This window comes from Pteropus medius, unplaced genomic scaffold, assembly GCF_902729225.1.
Source record: "Pteropus medius unplaced genomic scaffold, Ma_sr-lr_union100, whole genome shotgun sequence".
Lineage (NCBI taxonomy): Eukaryota > Metazoa > Chordata > Mammalia > Chiroptera > Pteropodidae > Pteropus > Pteropus medius.
Genome location: NW_024352783.1, coordinates 1,747,767 through 1,767,993, shown reverse-complemented (window position 1 = coordinate 1,767,993; position 20,227 = coordinate 1,747,767). Strand labels below are relative to the sequence as shown.

Below are 20,227 nucleotides of genomic sequence, written 5' to 3'. Positions count from 1 at the left end.
CCCATTGCTAAGACTTGTCTTCAAAACAGCTGGGTGCAGAAATTATAGCTTCCTGGTGACGATCGGCTCCACTTTGCATGGCAACACAACATGTTCCTAATGACTGAATTGTTTATTTAATAAAGAAATGACAACCATTTGGAGGTTTAAATATAGCCTCTCAGAAACTCAATGAGCTCAGCTCCTGGTGGCTGCGTGGCACTGGCAGGGGCCCAGTCCCTACACCACACGAAGCCTTTAGCAATGGCTTGAAAAAAATTCTTGAGTTTCGCTAACCATTATCTTTTCTCTCGAGTCTCCTCTTGGCTTCAAATAGAAGTAACTAGTTCTGTGAATCAGGTGGGGACATTCAAAGGTACTCTCGGCCCTACTGTTGAATTTGAAGATGGGAAGATACCTCTTTGCCTTTTTCCCTGTAGTCCCCCTGGCGTAGGGTCCCAAGGAGTGGCAAGGATGAATCCCAAGAATGGTTCTTGAGGACTGAAAGACAGCATGTCCCATTTGAGAGCTTTTTAATTTAAAATCACGTTTGGAGCCAGCAAGCCCTAGGACTTTCCAAGCAAAGCTGCCCTTTTCCTGTCTTTTTTTTTTTTTCTCTTTTCTCCCATAATTTGAGGTCTGTCTCAGGTTTTGTGAAAAACCCAAGGCTCTGTCTTGCTGGGAGCTCTTAGACCAGAATCCATATTCCTTAAGTGGCCTGAAGCCCCTCCATCCCTCTCTCCCCCCGCAGGCCCACCACCCACAGCTCAGACCTCCAGTAAAGACTGGGAGACAAAGAACAGTGTACAAGAGTTTATTTAATTGATATCTGAATTTAGTTCTATCATGTGAGGTGTGAGGCCCACGTTACAATTTCCATCTGGGTCCATTACAACTCTAACAAAAAAAAAAAAAAAACCAGAAACAAAACAAACAAAAAAAACCACGAACCTTAAAAAAAAGAAAATCCACAACTTCTTCCATGTCATTAAATATATTCATATATAATAACCATAATATATTAGTATGCATTGGAAAGGAACATTGACCCAAACAATATGTCATGGTCACAACTAAACATTTACAATTCCGAGTGAACAGAACTCTGAAACGCAGGAGGGAGTTGAGGGAGGATGGGAAGTGCATTTGAGAGCAGGGGATGGGAAGAGATGGCCAACGACACAAGGAGTGGGGCTGGCTTGGTTTTGGTGTGGGGGGGGTGGGGCGAGGCCCCACAAGTACACATTTTGATACCCCTAGGGTATGGCATGGCTGCAGCCATGAACCGTGGCCCAGTAACCCCATCAGTGAGTCTAGTTTGTCCACTCTCGGTTTCTCTCGTAGGGTGGGATGGGGGGCTTCCTTTAAGTGTTGAGACCCTAACATTTTTGTTTCCTAGAGGGACCATTTCCTAACCCCTCAGATTCTGCTTGATTTCAGTCTCATTCCAACCTGGGGCAAACCCAAGAAAGTCTTTACCCATTTTTCTGCACGTTACTATGGAGGCAGAGTTTCAGGAGGTTGTTAAGGGCATTGGGGCAGCTCATGGTCTCCCTGGCTTGGACCAAAGGTGTCCCTCCCTCCGTTTCTGAGAACCTGAGGATGCTGCCCCCTGCCCTGCTTTCTCAGAACAGAAGCCACAGCCTGCTGGTAATCCGGGGGCCGCCCCATATCCTTCCCCCTTCTCTCCACCCCAATCTTAAGCTTTACTGTGTGTCAGTAAAGCAGGCACTCTGTTGTCAGAGGCTCCAGACCACCTAGAAGGTAAAAAAAAAAAAAAAAAGGACAACTGGGGAATCTTTTTTTGTTTTTTGTTTTTTTAAAAAGACTAATCTGGTATGTTTTTCTTCAAACACCTACATATCACAACTCTGGTTAATACACTCTTCGAAATCAAAATCTAGTTGCATTTTACATCCCTTCTTAACTGTACAAACCGGCATACCTCAATTCCTATTTCTACCTCCTCCCCGGGACGGAGACAGTGGTGGAAGAGGGTGCTTTCCCAAGGAGGGGTCCTCACTGCTGAAGTTGGTGGCTGGATTCAGAGGAGCAGGGGGCTGGGCTCTGGTTGGGTCTGTGATATGGGGAAGGCAGCCTGTGATGACTGAAATCCCAGCAGTGTCCTCACCCCAACCTGGCTGATCTGGCCACCCTGACACATTCCCCAGGGGCCACGCCACTGGGTGGACTAGATGGATTTTGCCTTGGGGTGCTAAGGTGGGTGAAGCTGAAGACTGGTTGAATTGAAAGCAAGATGTATTATTGCTTTGTAGGCTGTTGGCTCCAGAGCTGAGGGGACTTGGAGACTACCAATGCCAGCCCCTCGAAGGACCTGGGGTGACTCAAACCCAGGGTAGGAGGTGGTAGAGCTGCCATGCCCTTCTGGGCAGGGGAGGGGAGCCAGGCTGGTGTAAATAGAAATAGGAAAAGTGAATGCCTTTCAAGGACTGTGGGCCAGCAAAATGCCAAGGCCTCTGAGGTGCTAATGGTGCTCAGCAAACCACGGTGGGCACTAGAAGGGCTGACTGCTAGGAGAGAGGTCCCTATGCTCCCAGCCTTGAGTCTGGATTCAGGAAAGACAAATACCCTTTCTCAGGGCCACTCTGTCCTCTCCCAGCCCACATGGGCATCTCTGCTCACCTCTCCTGGAATCCCTCTCAACAACCCCAGACAGCCAAACTTCCTTTCTACTATATCTTAGATCAGCCAAGGTCTGCCTTTTGGAACCTGGGGCTTCCGGACTGCCCCGTGGCGAGTTTACAGCCAGCCTCACCCACCACTCTTGCTCTACCTCTGGAGACGTTATTGTGCCCCCCCACCCCCCTCCCCCTATACACACACGCTTCTATTCTCCGGGCCAGTGGCAGTAACCAGGGCCCTGGAGAACCCCCTCACAGCCTGCTACAGGAACTGAGTGGGTAGGCTACAGAGCTAGCGTGCAGTGAGCGAGGAGCAGCATGGCCCATGGTCAGAAAGCCTGGCTTTGGAGTGTGAATCCAGTTCTGCCTCTTATCTGCCTGGTGACCATGGGCACATGTGCTTCATTTTCCTCACTGGTGAGTCTGGGGGTGAGAATCCCTGTTTCACAGGGTTGTCATGAGGATAATAATAGATCATGTGGGTAAAGTGCCAGGCACAGAGCAGGTGCTCATTAAATGGCAGCCGTGACACGGGCTGAAGCAGAGGCGGCAGAAGGAAGCCTGACCACTTACTTGGTGTCACCCTTCTGAGCAGCCAAACTCCGGTGGGAAAATGAAACCAATTTCCTGACTGAGAAGGGAGCCAGGACTCTCAGTGTGCCGGGTGTGAGGATGTGGGCCAGAGGCCCTGGGAAGTGCAGAGCTCAGGAGGCAGGGAGGCAACAGGCCCCCAGGAACAGGTTCTGTGTGAGGCAATCAGACCCAAAGATCTGGGGCTGCCTGCTTGGGGACAGTGTCTCTAGGAAACTCTGGAAAGTTGGTCTATCCATGCCCAGGAGCATGGGAGGCCTCCACAAAGCCGGCAACTGGACCAGTTTGGATAGACGCTGCCCAGACTAGACCAAGATAGCTGGAGCGGACAGCCCCAGGGTAGGGGCAGCTGCGGCTGGCTGTCTTGGCCTAGCAGCCTCTGTCACTTCCCTTGGAAAGCCAGGAGCGAGGGCAGCAACAGGAAGTAGTCACGGCTTCCTTAGTTCCCAGGAACCTGGTCACTTCTGCCCCTGCCCACTCATAGCTCAGGCACTCCAGCCTCTTGCGGGGCAGGGAAACCCAGTCCTGACTCCTGCAAGCCCCTTCCCCGGGCCGGGCCTAACCACCTTTGCAGCCTGCATTCCATGCCCATCCAGGCCCTTCCCAGCTGTTTGTTGACACTGCTGAAAGGCCTTGTGGGAGCTGATGTCATTACACAAATAGTGTCACTGCCATAAACCCGGGCAGTGCCCCTTCCCCCTCCCCTGGAAAATGTCATAAAGGGGCTGCCTCCAAGTTTCCAAAAAGGAAACTCTCAGGGAGGTTTTGCCTTCGCAATGCCTCCTCCAACAGGCAGCTCCAGTATGAGGCAGTGACCACCCGGCTTGGGCTTCTCAGGGGTGTCCTTGGGGCTACTGCCCTCGGAATGGGCCAGAATCCTGGGCCTGCACCCAACCCCCAGCTGGGCAGGGGCAGGCACCAGCGGAGGCTTCCGCTTCTCTGGCTCCACAGATTGTAAACCCCTCACCCCACCCAGGAGGACCAAATCGGCAGGTGGCAATGGAGACCACAGCCTGCACGGGGAACGCTGGTTGCACAGGCTGCTTCTGCCGCCCCCATATGGTAGCCCAGCCCCTTCAGATGGGGCCCACGTTGTCCCAGACAAGGGTCCTGTGACAAAGAAGGGTCAGGGGAAAAGGGAGGGGATTTTCGGTCTTTTGTGTCTGGGGTGGTGGTTTGGCCAGGCTCGCACTGCTCCCCGCCCAACTGCGGGCCTAAGAATTCACAGTTCTTCTCACGTTCCCCTCTCTCTCTAACCATCCACCGGCCGCCGCGGGTGCGGCCCCAACTGCGCGGTTCTGCGCCCATCCTTCGGGCCCCGGTCAGGCTGCCCCGCCCCCGCCACGGAGACCCCCCGCCAGGCCCTAGGGAAGCACATCCCTGCTCTGGAAGGAGCCCGTGAGGTAGCTAAGTCTCGTCCTCATTTCTCCAGGGCCAGGCCTGCTGCGCACCCCTCCCCGCGCGCGGCTCTCACCCAGGGCGAGCAGGGTGGGGCGGGGGCGGGGTCGACAGAGGAGGGACCGCCGAGGGCCCCGCCCCCGCCCCGCTCCCACCCCTCCCCCCACCTGGGAAAGCCCTCGCGGGCCAAGTCCACGCGGCTGCGGTGGCGTGGCCCCCGTCCGCGCTCGCCCGGCCCGCGCCCCGCCCGGCGCCCGGCGCGCCGCTGCCTCCGCGCTAGGCCTTCTTGCACTTGCCCTTCTTCTCGCGCTGCTGGAACTTGCGCAGCCGCCGCGCCCACGTGTCCCGCCACTGGATCACCAGGCTGCTCTTGTCCGCCACGATGCCACTCTGGTCGGGCGAGTCCTCCGCGTTGCCCAGCAGCAGGTACTTCTTGAGGGGTTTGATTTTGGGGCACTTGCAAGCGATGTCCCGCGAGCGGATCCACAGGCTCTGGTCACCGCGCCGGATGCGGCTGGTGCCCTGCTTGTACACGGAGATGATGTTCACCGTGAACTTCCACCAGTCCCCCGCCTTGTCTGCCTTCAGGATGTGGATTTGGACGGCTGCAAGGAAGCACAGACAGGCGGTGGGCCACAGGACTGGGAGTGACGCCTGCACCCCCAGCTCCTGTGGCCAGGTCTATCCTGCCTGCTCTCACCCTCTTCGAGGCCGAGGATGGGGAAGCCTGTTTGATGGAGAAGGGAAAGGAGACCCAGTGCTAGAAGTGACCGCACTAGGGAGTGCGTGAGTGGTGGCAAAGCTGAACCTGGAACCCCACCTAATACCTGGGCTAGGGCCACCGCTTCCAGAAGCCTTACCTCACGCCTATTTTGAAAGTGCCACCCAGCACTGCCTTTGGGGATAAGCCCCCTCTTAGGGTCCAAGAAGGCCAGAAGAAGCCTGTAGGAACTGATCCTACCCAGCACTCTGAGTAGAGTCCATCTGCCTAGAGCAGGTGCCCTCGGAGCAGTGCAGGCTATTCCTCACAGGCCTGGAGGGATGGGGAACCTCCTCAGGTGCCCCCCCGCCCCGGCCCCCAGGCATTTCCAAAGGCCCCAATCACATAACACCAAGCCTAATGACACCTCCATTCACACAACCTTGCCCTTGACCCAATCTCAGAAAACCATAATGGGATCTCAATGCCCAGGTGCAGTACACCCTGAACCTGCCCTTCAAGGTGGCCACAGCATCTCTTCCAGAGTTCATTGTCCTAATACTGTCCACCTCCCATCCCTGCCAGGGCTGCCTCCCTCCCTTCTTCCCTTTCCTCCCCGTTCTCTGCTAGTATTTACCTTAGCACAAGGGTTCACAAACTGCAGCGTGCATCAGACTCCCGCTAGACAACTTGTCAAAACGTAAGTTTCTAATTCAGTAGATCTGGGGTGGGGCCCTAAAATATGCACTTCACAAATTCCCAAGAGCTGCTAAAGCTGCTGATCCAGGGAACACACTTTGAAAATCAGTGCCCTAGTAAATGTTACCAAATGTTATTTCTGCAGGATATTAAGAAGTACTTTGAAAATAAGAGGAAATGCTTTTTTTAAAAAAAAGAGAGGGGGGCTTGCTCAAATATATTTGTGAAATACTGGATTAAATAAAGTCAAGAAATTTCCTCACTGCAGGACTTTTCAGAGCTTTTAATCTACAAACTGTGTGTGTGTGTTTGTGTGTGTGACACACTCATGCATGTGTGTTGGTTTCCCAAATAATCCTGACTGAAGAAATTTTTGACTGGTGCATTTCAAGTCATCAGAGCCCCATGGGGCCTACTTGGGGAACTCTCGGTGCGGGGACACATATTAATTCCCCTCAGTCTAGGGAATAAATCAAGAAGCCTCTGCTGCAATGACTTCCATTCAAGGACTCGGACTCTAGTCTATTAGGGTCCAGGAGGGCTAGGGGAAGTCTGTAAGAACTGACCACACTCCCAGCACACTGGGCCGGGTCCATCTATCTGCCCAGGGCCATCTTTCCCAGCATGCCCTGTACCCTTCACCGCTGGACCAGGCTGAAGATTACCCTGGCTGCTGAGTAGACGTGAGCCCTTCTGAGAGAGAAGCAGCATCTCATCCCTCCAGATACAGGTGAAGAAACCGAGTAATAGGAAGGCTAGGGGTCGCCAGCAGCCATGAAGTCACGGTCATCACCTGCCCACTTACAGTGCCAAGCACTGGGCCCACCCACAGCTCAGCCTGGCTTCTCATGCTGACCGGCTTCTCTCAGGGCTTCTGGGGCCACTCCACCACCCTCGATCCCAGGGCCCCCCATGCCCAGGGTGTTAGGGAGGGGCAGAGATGGATAGGCTCAGGGGAGCATCAAACACCATCCAACTCATACTTCTAGGGTGAGAGAAGTAGCAGATTTTCCCATATTTTCAGTTCAGCTGTTCCTGGGCATCCTGAACTTTGCACTCCAGTTTGAAGGCTCCAAAGAATGGCTGCCATGGCAACCGTTTCCATGTTTTTGTCACTAAGGGACTCAACACTCAGTGTGAACTCTGATGGGGGGTGGGGAGCCCTCCGGCCCAGAGAAGTGGCTGGGCCATGTGTGTTTGACTGTGCAGATGGAGGTCACCGTGGCAACTGAGTGCCCCTTAGCTAAGCAAGGGGGAGCCACCCCCAGCTTCCCCGAGAGCCCCCATTTCCTCTCCTCAGGACTGAGCTGAATACAGAATGAGCCTCCCTCAGGACGTGGCTGTTTCCCCGCATGGGACCTCAGACCCCTGGCCCAGCCACAGTGTCTCCCAGCTGGGGTGGGCATTGGTGGTCAAAAGAGGATGCTACAGAAGGCACCTCTGGCTGGGGTCCCTGGAGATGGCAGCTTTGATCTTAGGCACTGAGCACCTATTGGTGTTATGGGCTGAATTACGATCCCCCAAAATTCGTATGTTGCAAAGTTCTAACTCTCCGTAGTTCAGAATGTGATAGTATTTGGAGACAGAGCCTTTAAAGTGGTAATTAAGTTCAGATGAAGTTATCAGGGTTGGCTCTAATCAAATATGGCTGGTGTCTTCATAAGATGAGGAGATGAGGACACAGACACACAGAGGAACAACCATGTGACGACACAGCGAGAACGCGCCATCTGCGAGCCAAGGAGAGAGACCTCAGGAGAAACTAACCCTGCCGACACCTTGATCTAGTACTTCTAACCTCCAGAAATGAAAGAAAATAAACGTCTATTGTTTAAGGCTCCAGTCTGTAGTGCTTTGTGCCGGCAGCCCTAGAAAACTAATACAATTGGAATCAGTGACTCAGGGCGTTGAGTCTCGGCTCAGGGCCAGGTGGGAGCCAGACCTGGTGAGGGCCCCCAGCTGTGCTGGGAAGAGCTGGCTGGACAAGGTCAGGCCTTGGGCTGACCCTTTGGGCCCCCAAGGGCCCTTCTAAGTCCCTGGACTTACAAGAGCATGGCCAATCACAGCAGGAGGACTTCCCCCCGGCCCACTTTCCCTGGTCTGGAGCCCTCCCTCCTCTCAAGGAATGCCCTGGGACACCAGGCAGGGCATCCGAAGCAGCCTCCACCCCATGTCCCCAGGCATGATCAGCACAGGCCTGAAGGGGACCTGCTTTACACTGGGGACACAGCCCAGAGGGGCACCCGCCCCTGGGTACCCACTGTCCTCGAGAATCTAGGGGTCAATGTAGGGGATACCAGTCAGTTGGCACAAAGCACTGGCCCTTTTCCTCCTACAGCCCCAGCAGCTCCCGGCAGCTCCCTGGCTATTGAGTGAGACAGCACAGACCTGGAGGCAGGGGCAGTGGAGGGTGGTGGTAGGATTTGTGTGATTATGCTGGAAAAAATCCACATTTCCGCTGCCCTTGGCAACGCCTCCGCACATTACACAGCCCACCAAGTATGAGCTGCACACGAGTGCACGGGCCAAGTCCCCGCAGTGCACATACAGCTGAAAATATTCAAAATACACACTGAAACAGTGACCTCAGGCAGGGCTGCTCAGCATGCTCTGGGTGCACTCGGCACGGCACAGCACGGCACAGCGCTGGGGCTGCTGCCACCTCTGACGGCACTGCTGCTGGGAGCCAGAAATAACCTGAGTCTTCTGGGGGCCGTACATCACCCAATCGGGGCTGGGCACAGTGGCTGTGGGGAGCTCTGCCCATCCCAGGACCATGGCCCCCCACAGCGGGCCCCTTACACCCACACAACACTCACTCCGGAACCATTAGTCTCAGACCTTAAGATGCCTAAGCCCCTACTGTTGTCCTAAACTGACCTCAATGAGGCCAGAATGGGGAGCTCTGGTGAGGATCCCCAACCTTGTATTCAGAAATGAGGGAGATGAGATGACCGACCCTCAGGAAGGCCAATCGTGAGATCGGACCAGAGCGATAAGAGGTGTGCTGACGCCTCTTAATTAGAGACTGGTGTGCAGGAAGAGGGTCCCAGGGTGCAGCCAGGGTAGATGTCTCTGAAGTGGAAATAAGGAAGTGGTTGAGGCAGGTGCTGGCCAGAAAGGGGTGCCTGGCGCCCAGCTTCAGACCCCACTTTCAGTGATAAGCGGCCCCACCTCAGGGTCTACACTGTGAATGCACCTTCCTTTGAACCCTTGTTCACCTAGAAAATGAGGGCTCAGGCTGGGTGGCTGCTGTGAGTGAGCGCTGCTGTGCTTGCTGTTCCACAGGGCTCTGCTCTTGGCACAGACAAAAGCAGGCGTTGGGGAGTAAAAGCTGGAGCCTACGAGGTCAGATGGGTGAGGCAGGCTCCAGGGGTGCCCCCAGCAAGCTGTGGAGGAAGCACGTCTGCAGCATGAAGCAGACACACACAGAAAAGCAAGAAGAGAGAGTTCAGGCTCCAGAGAACAAGGCCTCGGGTCCCAGGGGCCAGGCTGCGCCTTGTCTCCTGGCCTTGGAGTCCCTGGACTGTTGGTATCGGTGCAGCAAACCCTCCTTTCCCGAAGCAAACCAGTTGCAGAGGTCTGATAGCAAGACTACAGGCGGGCCAGGGCAGCAGCCTCCCCCTCAGCAACTCCTGGGTTCAAAGGAAAGCCTTTCATGCAAGGAAGCCTTCTCAGCCACCGAGTACTGACTTCCCTACTCTAACTCAAGCCTGCTGCATTGGCTGGCAGGGGTATATACTTCGTTGTCCCTCGGCAAAGGCCTGTGCCTGGCTCTAGAGAAATGACTGTGACCTCAAATGGGTGGAAGGGACTGAGGGCCAGGTTCATGGAGGCCAGAGTCAGCAGGAACAGCCAGTGACATCACTGGGCTGGTTCTGGCTGAGGGGCAGGGAGCTAGGAGGCAGGCTCTGGACAGAGTGGGGGCCTTGCCCAGCCTGGGGGTCCTCAGTTGCTGTTTGCTGCATCCCCTACAAAGGTGTGAGGCGCCTGCATGTCTTTCCATAGACGCAGACCTCTAGCCATCCTTCCCAGGGTGCCTCAACCTCTACAGAGCCTCAACGCTGTGATATTATCAGGCCATCAAAGACAACCTGAAAAGTGAAAAGCTCCAAGTCCCGTCGTGCACTTGGGTTCCTCCAAAGGGGGTCATGTTGCCCCACGGCAGCCCTGTCCTTGCCCATAGCCCCATTTATTCAAAGCCTGCCTCCTTCCCTCCGCAGCTCCAGCCCTGGCCCAGGAGACCTGGAGCCTGTCAGCCCTGGGCCCTCTGAGGACCTGCACATTGCCACCACCTTGAACGGTTAGTGCCAGGAGGCAGTTCCCAGCGGGGATCAAAGCTCCCAGCAGAAGCCAAGTTCTAGGAAAGCTGCTAGATTAGCTAGGAGTATACAGTTGTTGCTCATTCATCTGTTGGTCCAGCCTGCCTGAGACAGACAACCCGCTGGGCTGGGACTGAGGGAGTGGCCTTGGCATAGGCCCGGGGGGTGTGTGTGTGCGCGCGCGCGGTGTGGGGGCAGTAAGGGGTTTGGGGGTGCCGGCTGTCCTCCTCTCCCAGAAAGCCCGGAGTGCTGGGACACCTCTGCAGGGAGGCTTCCTGCCTCCTGGAGGTCTCTTAGATTTACGGGCTGCTCGGGGTGGGCCCCCAGGAGCTTCCCAGCAGCTGCCCTTTCCAAGGAGGCTTGGGTGGTCAGCCCCTGGCCTCCCCCGCCCAGCCATGCCTTCCTGTTGGGCCAGTCTAGCTAGGAAAGGCTTGTCACCCATCTGCCTCAGAGACAGCGGCCAGAATGAATAGGGGGAGGACACTAACCCCACAGAAACCATTAAAACCATGCAGCCCCATAAATCTCCCGGCACAGAAAGCATGTCATGAGTTGCAGCTGCTTTCATAAAATGCAGCTCTGACCACATGTTCCCCAGTCTCCTGTGAAGGTAAGAAACCGCTGAGCAGGGCCAAGCCTTGTTCTCGGGGAAGCTAACCTGACTCAGGACTGGGTGAGCACAGGAGTGAATGTGCTGAGTTGGGGGGTGCACGGCGGCAGGGCAGGGCCAACACACCCAAGACGGGGTGTCACAGCAACCCACACTGTTTTTATTAAATGAGGTGGAGGGCTGGAGACTCACTGGGCCACCAGTCACAGCCCCCCACACCTCCCACACCCCAGGAATCCTCAGGAACCCTGGGGGCTGCCACCTTCTGCCATACCTGCGAGGACTGCCTCAGACCTTGAATAAGGTGGGGACAACCAACTTAGGGCCAACTAAAGGTCTCCCCCTTTTATCCCCTCAACCAAAGGAGGAATGGTATGCCCCTCTCTCATGGAACCAAGAGCAATGTGGAGGCTGCCTCAGTTTCCCCTGCCAGGGCCTGGTGCTTAGGCTCTGTTCCTGGGAAGGAGAGGGGTTAGGTGCCTGGGACCATCTGACTGCATGGGAATCTCCTGAGTAAGGGAGATCTGGGAACGGGAGAGCCAAACTCAAGAAGACACCAGCCCCAGTTGCCTGGGAGATGGTCATGGTCTGGCCACAGCTGGAAAGCAAGAAGAAATCAGGGGACTGGCCACCCTGCCATGCAAGAGGCTCGGGTAGAAGAATGGGCCTGGGCCCTGTCCTGCCCCAGCCGGGTATCCTCATCCCTGGGGCTGGTTCCTCTCACAAAGCAGCCCAAGGGCGGGAAGAGCCTGCTGCCCAGGGATGACGCCTCAGGCTGCCTCCCTCTCCCAGTCAGGAGGAACTGAAACAAACAGCCTGGGAGACTCCTAATCCAGTTCTTGTCCCCCCACCCACCACGGGCATAGCCAGAGCTGCCAGAGTGTCATCCTAGAGGACGGCCAAGGCTCCCCTTCCTGGACAACCTAACACAGCCTCGTGAGATGCGCCACTTCCCACACCTGCCTCCCAGGCTGGCTGGAGCAGTCCAACCTACCCCCGCCCCCTACTCCTGGCAGCACACACACAGAGGGCAACAGTGAGGGCAGGGCCTGCTGGCTGTGCCACTGGGGACCACCCAGCTGGGAAAGTCAAGCAATGAGTGCCCTCCTCCCCCTCAGCATCAATGGGGACAGAACCCCTGGAGGAGGAGAAGGTGTGGCTTGGCCTTCCCCAGTGGGGCCTTGGTCCAGGCCCCTCATCACTCCCAAATCCCTCAAGGTCCTCTGGCCTCCCAAATTCATGGAAAGCCTGGTGCAAAGGGAACTCTGGCTGCAAATTCCTACCCACTCCACAGTGGGAATGTGGCTCATCCCAGAGTTCTGCAAACAACAGTTTGCCCACAACCCATTTCCCCAGCAAGGCTCGGGCCTCCAGAGAGCCCCTTCGCAGGAGAGTGAAGAGCAGACCCTCCTTCCCAACTGGGCTGGCACTTCTGGCCTCCTCCCAGGACACCATATGTGAAGCCCTGTCCAAAGAGGGGTGGGCACCCAGTAGCTACTCAGGTCCCCCTCGGGTGCCCTCTGAATAGCGCACTTGGCTCTAGCTCCTAAAAGTCAAACCACTTTCAAAGGATGGAACTGTTTCTCCAAGGAGACTCACAAAAAGGGCCTCAGGCCCAGAAACAAACCAAAGCAGGATCCAGACAGGACACCAGCGCTCTGCTGGGCGAGGCCACAGCACTGAGGGGTGACACTTAGATCGAAACGTTCACCTGGGGGAGATCGATTTAGGTGCCATGAGCACTTGCCTCTGCAGCTCTGGCAGGTTACAGGGGAGGGTGTGGCGGCCTTGGGTGTGGTGGCTGTGGCCTGCCCCGCATCTCTTATCTCAGGCCTGAGCCCCACATAGGCAGGTGGTGCTGGCAGGTGTGTGAAGATTGCGGGCAGATCTTGGGGAGAAGCTTCATGGACAGCAACTGGGGGGCTGGGGTCCTTGGTGCCAAAACACTAGTCCCAGGGAAGGGGTGGAGTTGGGACCCACCAGATCCACCCCACTGGGGAAAATGCCCATCTGAGTTCAGTGTGCTTGTGAGAAGTGCTCTGTGATCCTGGAGCCAGGTGCCTGATGAGCAGGGAAAGGACAAGTGTTGTCTGGGTGTTGGTGAAGCACAGCCGTGTCCCCCAGCCCCGACTACACCAGCTCTTGGATAGATCCCCGACTCCCTCAGCCCCACTGAGCCTCAGTGTCCCCATCTGTGAACTGGGAGGAGATACCTTTAATTAGATGGTTTCTGTGATGCCTTAGAGCCTTCCCCACCCACCCCTCCTTTCCTAAAAATAGGATGTTCAAAGGAGGAAAAATAGCATGAGGAATAGGCGGAAGCTCCAGGGAGGAAGACAGATGAGGGCCGGAGCTGCCAACCCCCCAGAGCAGGCCTCTCTGGAGCCCACTACCCTTAAGCCAGATGGGAGGGGCAGTGTTGGGGGGCCTGATTCTGGGAGTTGCTGTGCTGGGAAGGGCTGCAGTGTATCCCACCCACCCATGGCAGGAGGCCCCCATCAGTACAGCATCCTGTGAGATTAGGGGCTTTTATGTCAAGCTGTCACTGGGGCCCACCAGCCCTCCCTACCCAACCTGGTGGTCACCCACATTCCATGACCCTAGGCTGACTCATGTGGACCTAGCTCCACATCTGGCCTCCATATGGGGCTGGCACTCCTGGGGGGGAGGTCACATCTGGCAGGGAAATCGAAGGAACCCCAGGGGGCCAGTGACCCCCAGGGAAGGGTCAGTGAGCCTCTGCAATACCCCGCCATGTGCTGATGGCTGGTTGGCGTCCTGTTCTCTGGAGCTCAGGGTAATGCTGGGTGGTGTGGGGCAGCCTGCACTCCCAGCCTGCACCACCAGCTGCCTCCCAGCCTCCGCGGGGGCCCTGCCACCTGCCTGGCTCCCTAGGCAGCCCTCCCTTTGGGGGACAGTCCCCAGGGCACTTCTCTAACATCTGCACTCTTACCCAAGGCCCAAAGTCACAGCATGCTGAAGACATGAGAACTTCATCCTTTGGACATGGTTGGTAACCATCTGTTTCTCTGGCCTTGAGGGGACTGATCCTGATCAGGAATAGCTACTGACCCCCAGATCAAGAAAAGGAAAGGGAGCGGGTGTAAAGAGGGAGAGAGGCCAACATTTGCTGAGAGGCCCTATGTCCCCACAGCTAGTTGGAGAAAGAGAGGTCTGAATGTGAGACTCTCCCCATCACCCTGCTCATCTGATTCCTAGCCCGAGCCGCTGGACACGGGCCGGGCAAGGGCCAGGCATCATTTGCCGTCTCCATCCATGCCATGCCACCTTCACAGTAACCCACTGCCAGCATCGTCTCCACACCCACCTCCACGGCTAGCTTGGTGTCCCCATCCTCCATCGTGGATGTGCCCGTGACCCTTTGTCGCATGGCCATGCCCCTAACCAGAATAGTGCCAACCTCACCTCTGCCACCATCAATGACATCCCCGCCATGACGCCCACAACCTTGGCTCCATCTTCTCCAACAGCCCCACCACTGTGACAGTCACCCTGACACCATGGTGATCCCAAGAAGATGTCTCTGTGGCCTCCCCTCTAGGGCTTATTCTCTCTTCTGAGGCTTTTTGAGAGTTGAGTTCGGGGTCCTGTGAGGGAACCAGTTCTCGAGCCTTCTAAGGGACTGCTGTCCCCACTCTGTGCTGCCAAAGGCTCAGGGCCTCGGCACAGGGGAGGAGAAAGACCTCGGCCTTGGAGTTCTTGATCTTGGGCATGTTATTGCATCTTACTGAATCCTGACATCCCAATGACAGAAACAAATTCCTGCCTCACAGGTGCTTTTGAGGACTCAATAAGGATGTGAACAAAGGCTGTGAGGTGCCCGCTCAGAGGCCTGCAGAGGAGGGAACAGTCACTGGCCCAGCGAGCCTCCTCTCTTGGGTTTCCACTGCCTCAGGAGGTACCAGAGCACTCTCTGTCGCTATAAATCAGAGCTCCACAGAGGTCCACCTCTGCTGTGAGGCCACCGAGAAAGCACACACACGCGTACCACCTAACGAGCCCAGCTTCTCCCCACAGGGGCCAACAGGATCTCCCCTTTGAGTTGTATCCTCACAAATAATCCTTGTGGGATCTCAAGAAGGAATACTGGAGACAAATCATCTTGTGAAAAGCATTCTGATTTTTCCATCCGGTGGTGCCAAAATGTCTTTCAACAAAAGAGGTGACTAATAAACATTTCTGGGAATAAATAATTTTTCCAAGAACTGGCAAAAGTGAGATGATCTCACCTTTCAGAATGTGAGCTGTCTGTCTTCCCCACTCTTTCTGAAACTCAAGAAGGAAGAGGCAGGGGCAGCAACTAGGCCACCTGAGGCAGTGGCTCAGCAAACACGTAGGAGCCCTGGGGGCCAGCATGAGATAGACTGGCTCTCAGTGGGGTCAGAATGATTTCTGGATATGAGCACGGACATGGCTGCTGAGGTCCACACTAGCATCTCCCCGGCCCCCACCCCCGGCCCCCAGCACCCCATACATGCTCTTCTTCCATTTCCTTAGCCTGTTTCCACTTCTGTGCTTAGAGGCCTTTCTGCCTCTGCCTGGGAGCCCTGCTTTGCCCAGTGAACGACGGATACTGGGGCTCCCTCCTCCGGGAAGCCCTCCCTCCCTCCCCTCTTCGGAGGACAGGCTATTCCTTGCTAATGGCCATCTCAAGCTGGACCCTGGCCGCACAACCACCATCTGTGTTCTCATCTGTGTATCTGTTCCCCTCCTAGGCTGTAAGCTCCTTGGGGGCTAAGCCTGTGTCCCCTCCACATCTATAAGGTTAGCATCCAAAACAGAATGCGGCACACAGCAGACGCTCAATGAGTGTGCAAGGAGGAAATGGCTAGAGGTGGGTATGGGTGTGTGAGCAAGCAGGACTTCTTAGGATGTGCAGTGCTGTGCTTATGTATGTGTGTGTGGGCGGGGAACGAATGCCTGCGCACGGCGGCTATGGGATGGGGGAGGCTGCGCAAACATGAGGAGGTGAGTGAGGACCAGACAGTGGTCCTCTGAAGGAGCCCAGAGACAAGATGGAATAAAGAGGAAGGAAAGTAGATGGGAAAAAAGAAAGTCAGGAGGCTGAGTGGCAGGGCACAGGCCTGGGAGGAGTGGGGAGAGGGCCTTGTGGGGCTAGGTGGGCTGGAAGGCCCAGTTGGACAGGCTGAGGGCATTTACTACAGAAGGTCAGGGGAGCATGAAAGCCAGGCCCCCTTCTGCCACTTCCACGCCAGGTCAGTGGAGGGGGCGCAGCAACGAGGGAGCATTTCCCATACCAGCTGAGGTGCCTGGCCCCTGGTCTGGCCAGGGCCCAACATCCCCACACAAGAGATGCTTGGGAACAAAGTGTCACTCTACCATCCTCATCGCCCTGACTCTACTGGCAGAGGTTCTGGAGCCCGGGCTTCCTGTACATGTGCCACAGAGCGGGCGACTCCAGCAGAGGTGTGCTCTGCCTATATCTGAGCGGCCGATGGGATGCAGACACACTCGCACACACATATTCACACACACGGTCACTGAAGCACACTCACTCGAAGCATTTATACAAAGGAAGGGCTCCTCCAAGGCTGAGTTTCTTGAGAAGTTGTCAGGAATTGCTAATACACTTGAGAATAATAAAAACTCTTATGTGAACAACTGTCCCACGTTAAGCTTTCTCGTGGGTGCTTTTTCAAGCATTTGCAAGGTGAGCTGGATTCCCCTAGAGGGCAACAGAGGACTGAGGTGGTCCCAGGATAGGTGGACCGGCAATAATAGCCTCACCAAGGACCCCTGCCCTTGGAGATGGCAACTGGCGTGTTGGGGCTGTGACATGTCTTATCTAGATGAATGTCAGGTCCCCTTGATCACATCTCCATTTGACAGATGAGGACACCGAGGCCCAGGTTGGTAAGGCTTCTTGTCCAAAGTCACAGAGCAAGTTAGGAATCTGTGTCTTACCAGATTCTGGGGCCAATGTCCCTTTCCCTGTTATAGGGTTTCTCTGGACGGACATGAGAAGCACAGCGGGGCTTGGCCTGAGGCCCTCCCCCACTCCAATTCTTGTCTTGCTGGGCGCCCACCCCAACCCTACCCAGGCTGGGTCCTCTCTCATCGGTCAACATGCCAAAAGAACACAGGGCAGGATCTGCACACTCCAAGCCGGCCCCCTGGGCATTCCTCATTCCCCAGCTTCCCCGAGTCTTGGGTCTACTGGCCAGGTCAGTGGAGACCCAAATCCATGCTCTGCAACCACACAACATCAAGACTCTCTCGTGAGCTGGCCTCAGAGGAGGGGCCTGCTCTTCACCCAGCAGGGACAGCAAACTTGAGGTTCCAATTAGCAGCTCCCGAAACATCCAAGTGCCCTGGCTGTAAGTGAAGGAAATGTGTTTCCTAATTGGCTCCCTGCCGGGGTGTCAGTCACAGAGCAGAGATTATGCAGCTCATCCAGACCTCCCTCCCCAGCCTTCCTTGCCTGGCCTGCCCAGGCCAGCCTCACCTACTCTCCCATCCTCAGGCCAGCACCATCCTCATCCTCTTCTTGCTCATCTTCCCCTGGGCTGGCCCAGGTCTGTCCCCACTATAGGAGGGACACCCCTACTCACACTTCAGCCAGGGATCCAGGGTCCCAACAGGATATAGGAATGATGCTCTACAAGGTCCTACAGACTTAAGCCAAGACCTGGTCCCCCAGCCTCAGAGCTAGGCCTGCAGCTGCTGCTGGACTGGCCTCCTGCTGTGCCAGTGGGCCCAGTCCAGACTCTGTGGGTGCCACTCACTCCCTCCCTGAGGCCTTACCCGCCCCACCCTGCTGGGCTCTTATAAGCTGTCCCTAGGAGCCCTTATTGACACTTTCTTTGTCTTGCTTCCTGCCTAAATACACAGGCCCAGATGCTGACATGGGTGGAGATGTTCTCCAACTTTCAGGTAATCCCAAGAGTATAAGGAATAGTCTTGGGGACCAGAAAACCCCCCAATGTTTTTTGGGGAGTAGGAAGGGCAATGTCCGGCCTGGCCTTGGGCAACAGGCCAGGGGGCACAGTTAGGAGGACATTAAAGCTAACAGCACAACAGCTTCAGACCTCATCAGCGACCTGAGGGGGCACCCCACTTCTCTCCTGCATCTGCTGCTCCTCAAGTCTTGCCCTGCGGCAGAACTGTGGATGATGGGCAGTGCCTGGCCGTAGGTGTGGGGGCAGCAGCAAGGGTAGCTTTGATGAAGTCTGGAAAGGTGGGCATGCAGGGCTGTTCCTAGCTCCTCTTGCCCCAGGACAGGTAGGGTCCTGGGGCTAAATATGATATTGAGGGGGGACCCAGGGAAGGGCCTGTGGAAGGAGCAGGAGGCTGGACCTCTGTTGGGCAGCGGCTGGATGAGGGTCCCATCTGTGACATGAGGGAACTGAAGCCGGTCACAACTGACACTTGCTGCAGTCTGATAATCCATGAGGGACTGAGGTGTGGGCGGAAGGCAAGGATTGAGTCAGGGAGCAGAGGTCAAGTGGAAACCAAAGGCTGTGCCCCACCCATCCTTACCCACAGGAAAGAAGCCCCTGTTGCCGGGGCGGGGCACCAGCAGGGGTGGGGCTCGGGGAGGGCCTGGGGACCTCCCTGGGTCTATGAAAGGAGGGCATCAGGGCCCCTTCCACAGAGACAGGGGGCCTGCCAGCTGGTGAGTGAGGTGGCTAAGGGAGCTCTGAGAATGCCAAGGGTCCCTGAGAATATCAGGGGTAAGAAAGGCAGGATTCCATGGAGAAAAAGAAGTCAGAAGAGAACAAAACAGGAATGAATCAAACAGAATAAGGTGGAAAATGGGATCTGTTTTGGTAACTTTTAAATAAAAGTCCAATTTTTCTTTTTTCATTTGAAAAACAGAACAGGGCCTGCGGGTCGACACCTTATGGAGAGAAAGACTGTTCAGCTCTTCCGTTCTCCTGGCTCTCCCTCCGTAGCGTCTACTTAAGGATGCTTCAAGACTAAAATTAAAACAACCTTCCCCCATATAGGCCACTTATTCCTTTTCCCTCCAGCCTCTGTTCTAGGCAGGAAGAAGGGAAGAGGGGAGGCAGGGCGAGAGGCACAGGGCTCTTCGCTGAGCCTGTGAGGACGGGCTGGGCTCGGCCCTCAGACCCCCAGCCTGGGAATGTGGCAGACTTCTCAGTCCCTCTTGCCCGCAGAAGGCCACCTCGAAGTCCCCAACAGACTCAGACACCTGGGTCTGGGAAGACAAAGCCCTGTACCTTGGGGCCACACAAGTTTCATCCAGAACAATCTGGGGCCTCTCTTTATAGCTGTCACCCTGGCTCAAGACAGCACATCCTTTATCTTGAAACCACCTCAAAGTTTCTTTTCAAAATCAAGGTTTGTCTTCTGGTGGAAGCAGAAGTTTCTGTACTACCTTGGAGTGCAAATCCTCTAAAGGGGCTTTTAGGAACTTACTATGGACCTCAGAGGGGTCTGAGCAGGGATATACATGGCCTGGCCACTTCTGAATCAACACACAAAACCTGCCAGTGGCTTCACCCCATGGGAGGCCAGGCTGCTGGCAGGGAGCGTGGCTGGATCACTGCGAGTGGGGTGTGCGTGTTGTGTGTGCGCGCATATGTGCACACGCACAGCAGAATGAGAAAGTTTTAGAAGTTCTCAAAATTCCTCTGGTTTCCTTTGGGTCTCATCATTCATTTCTTTCTCCTAAAAAGACCTAATCATTGTCCTTATTAAAGGAAAAAAATCCTTATGTTTGGTTAAAACAGCTGGCCGAGTTAGGACCCCCATGGGGCCAGACTTCCAGGGCCAAGCTGCCAGACCCCGTGGGTCAGGAGGGATGGAGTGCATAATAGATGGATCTGGAAGATGAGTCCTCCTCATTAGGGGCCTTTCCTTTTCATCTCACTTCTTCCATCTCCACTTCTTCCTTCCTCCCTTCCTGCCCAGCCTCCTGTGGACTAGTAGAGGTCATTCCATACTGGAAGCCCATTAGACATCAGGCTTGTGCTAGGTGTTTCCCAAGCACACACAGTAGGTGCATTACCTCCATGTTACAGAAAAGGAAACTGAGGCTCAAATAAGCAACTGGGCTTGCCCCAGGTTCCACAGAAGGAGCATTATCAGGCCAGACCTGGAAAACTGGGAAGAAAAAAGATCACTCCATTTTCCCAGATGAGGCCAGAGTGATGCTAGGTTCAGTGGGGCCACTGAAGCCTTGGGTGGGGAATTTGCCTCTGGGGGCCAGTTGGAGAGGGGCAACATCCAGCTGGAGTGGGGCGATGGGCCGAGTGAACTGTTGGGGGCTGGGAAGAAG

At 55.6% G+C, this 20,227-nt stretch overlaps 1 protein-coding gene across 2 annotated transcripts in view; it reads right to left on the bottom strand.

Moving 5' to 3' along the window:
* Positions 1 to 777: 777 nt before the first annotated feature.
* NTN1 (netrin 1) overlaps positions 778 to 20,227 on the bottom strand; it is a 186,754-nt gene continuing 167,304 nt past the window's right edge. For both annotated transcript variants that reach the window (XM_039847341.1, XM_039847340.1), the window contains exon 7: positions 778 to 5,215. In XM_039847341.1, coding sequence (XP_039703275.1) covers positions 4,887 to 5,215 — 329 coding nt within the window. In that variant the 3' untranslated portion in view covers positions 778 to 4,886. The remainder of the gene's footprint in view (positions 5,216 to 20,227) is intronic.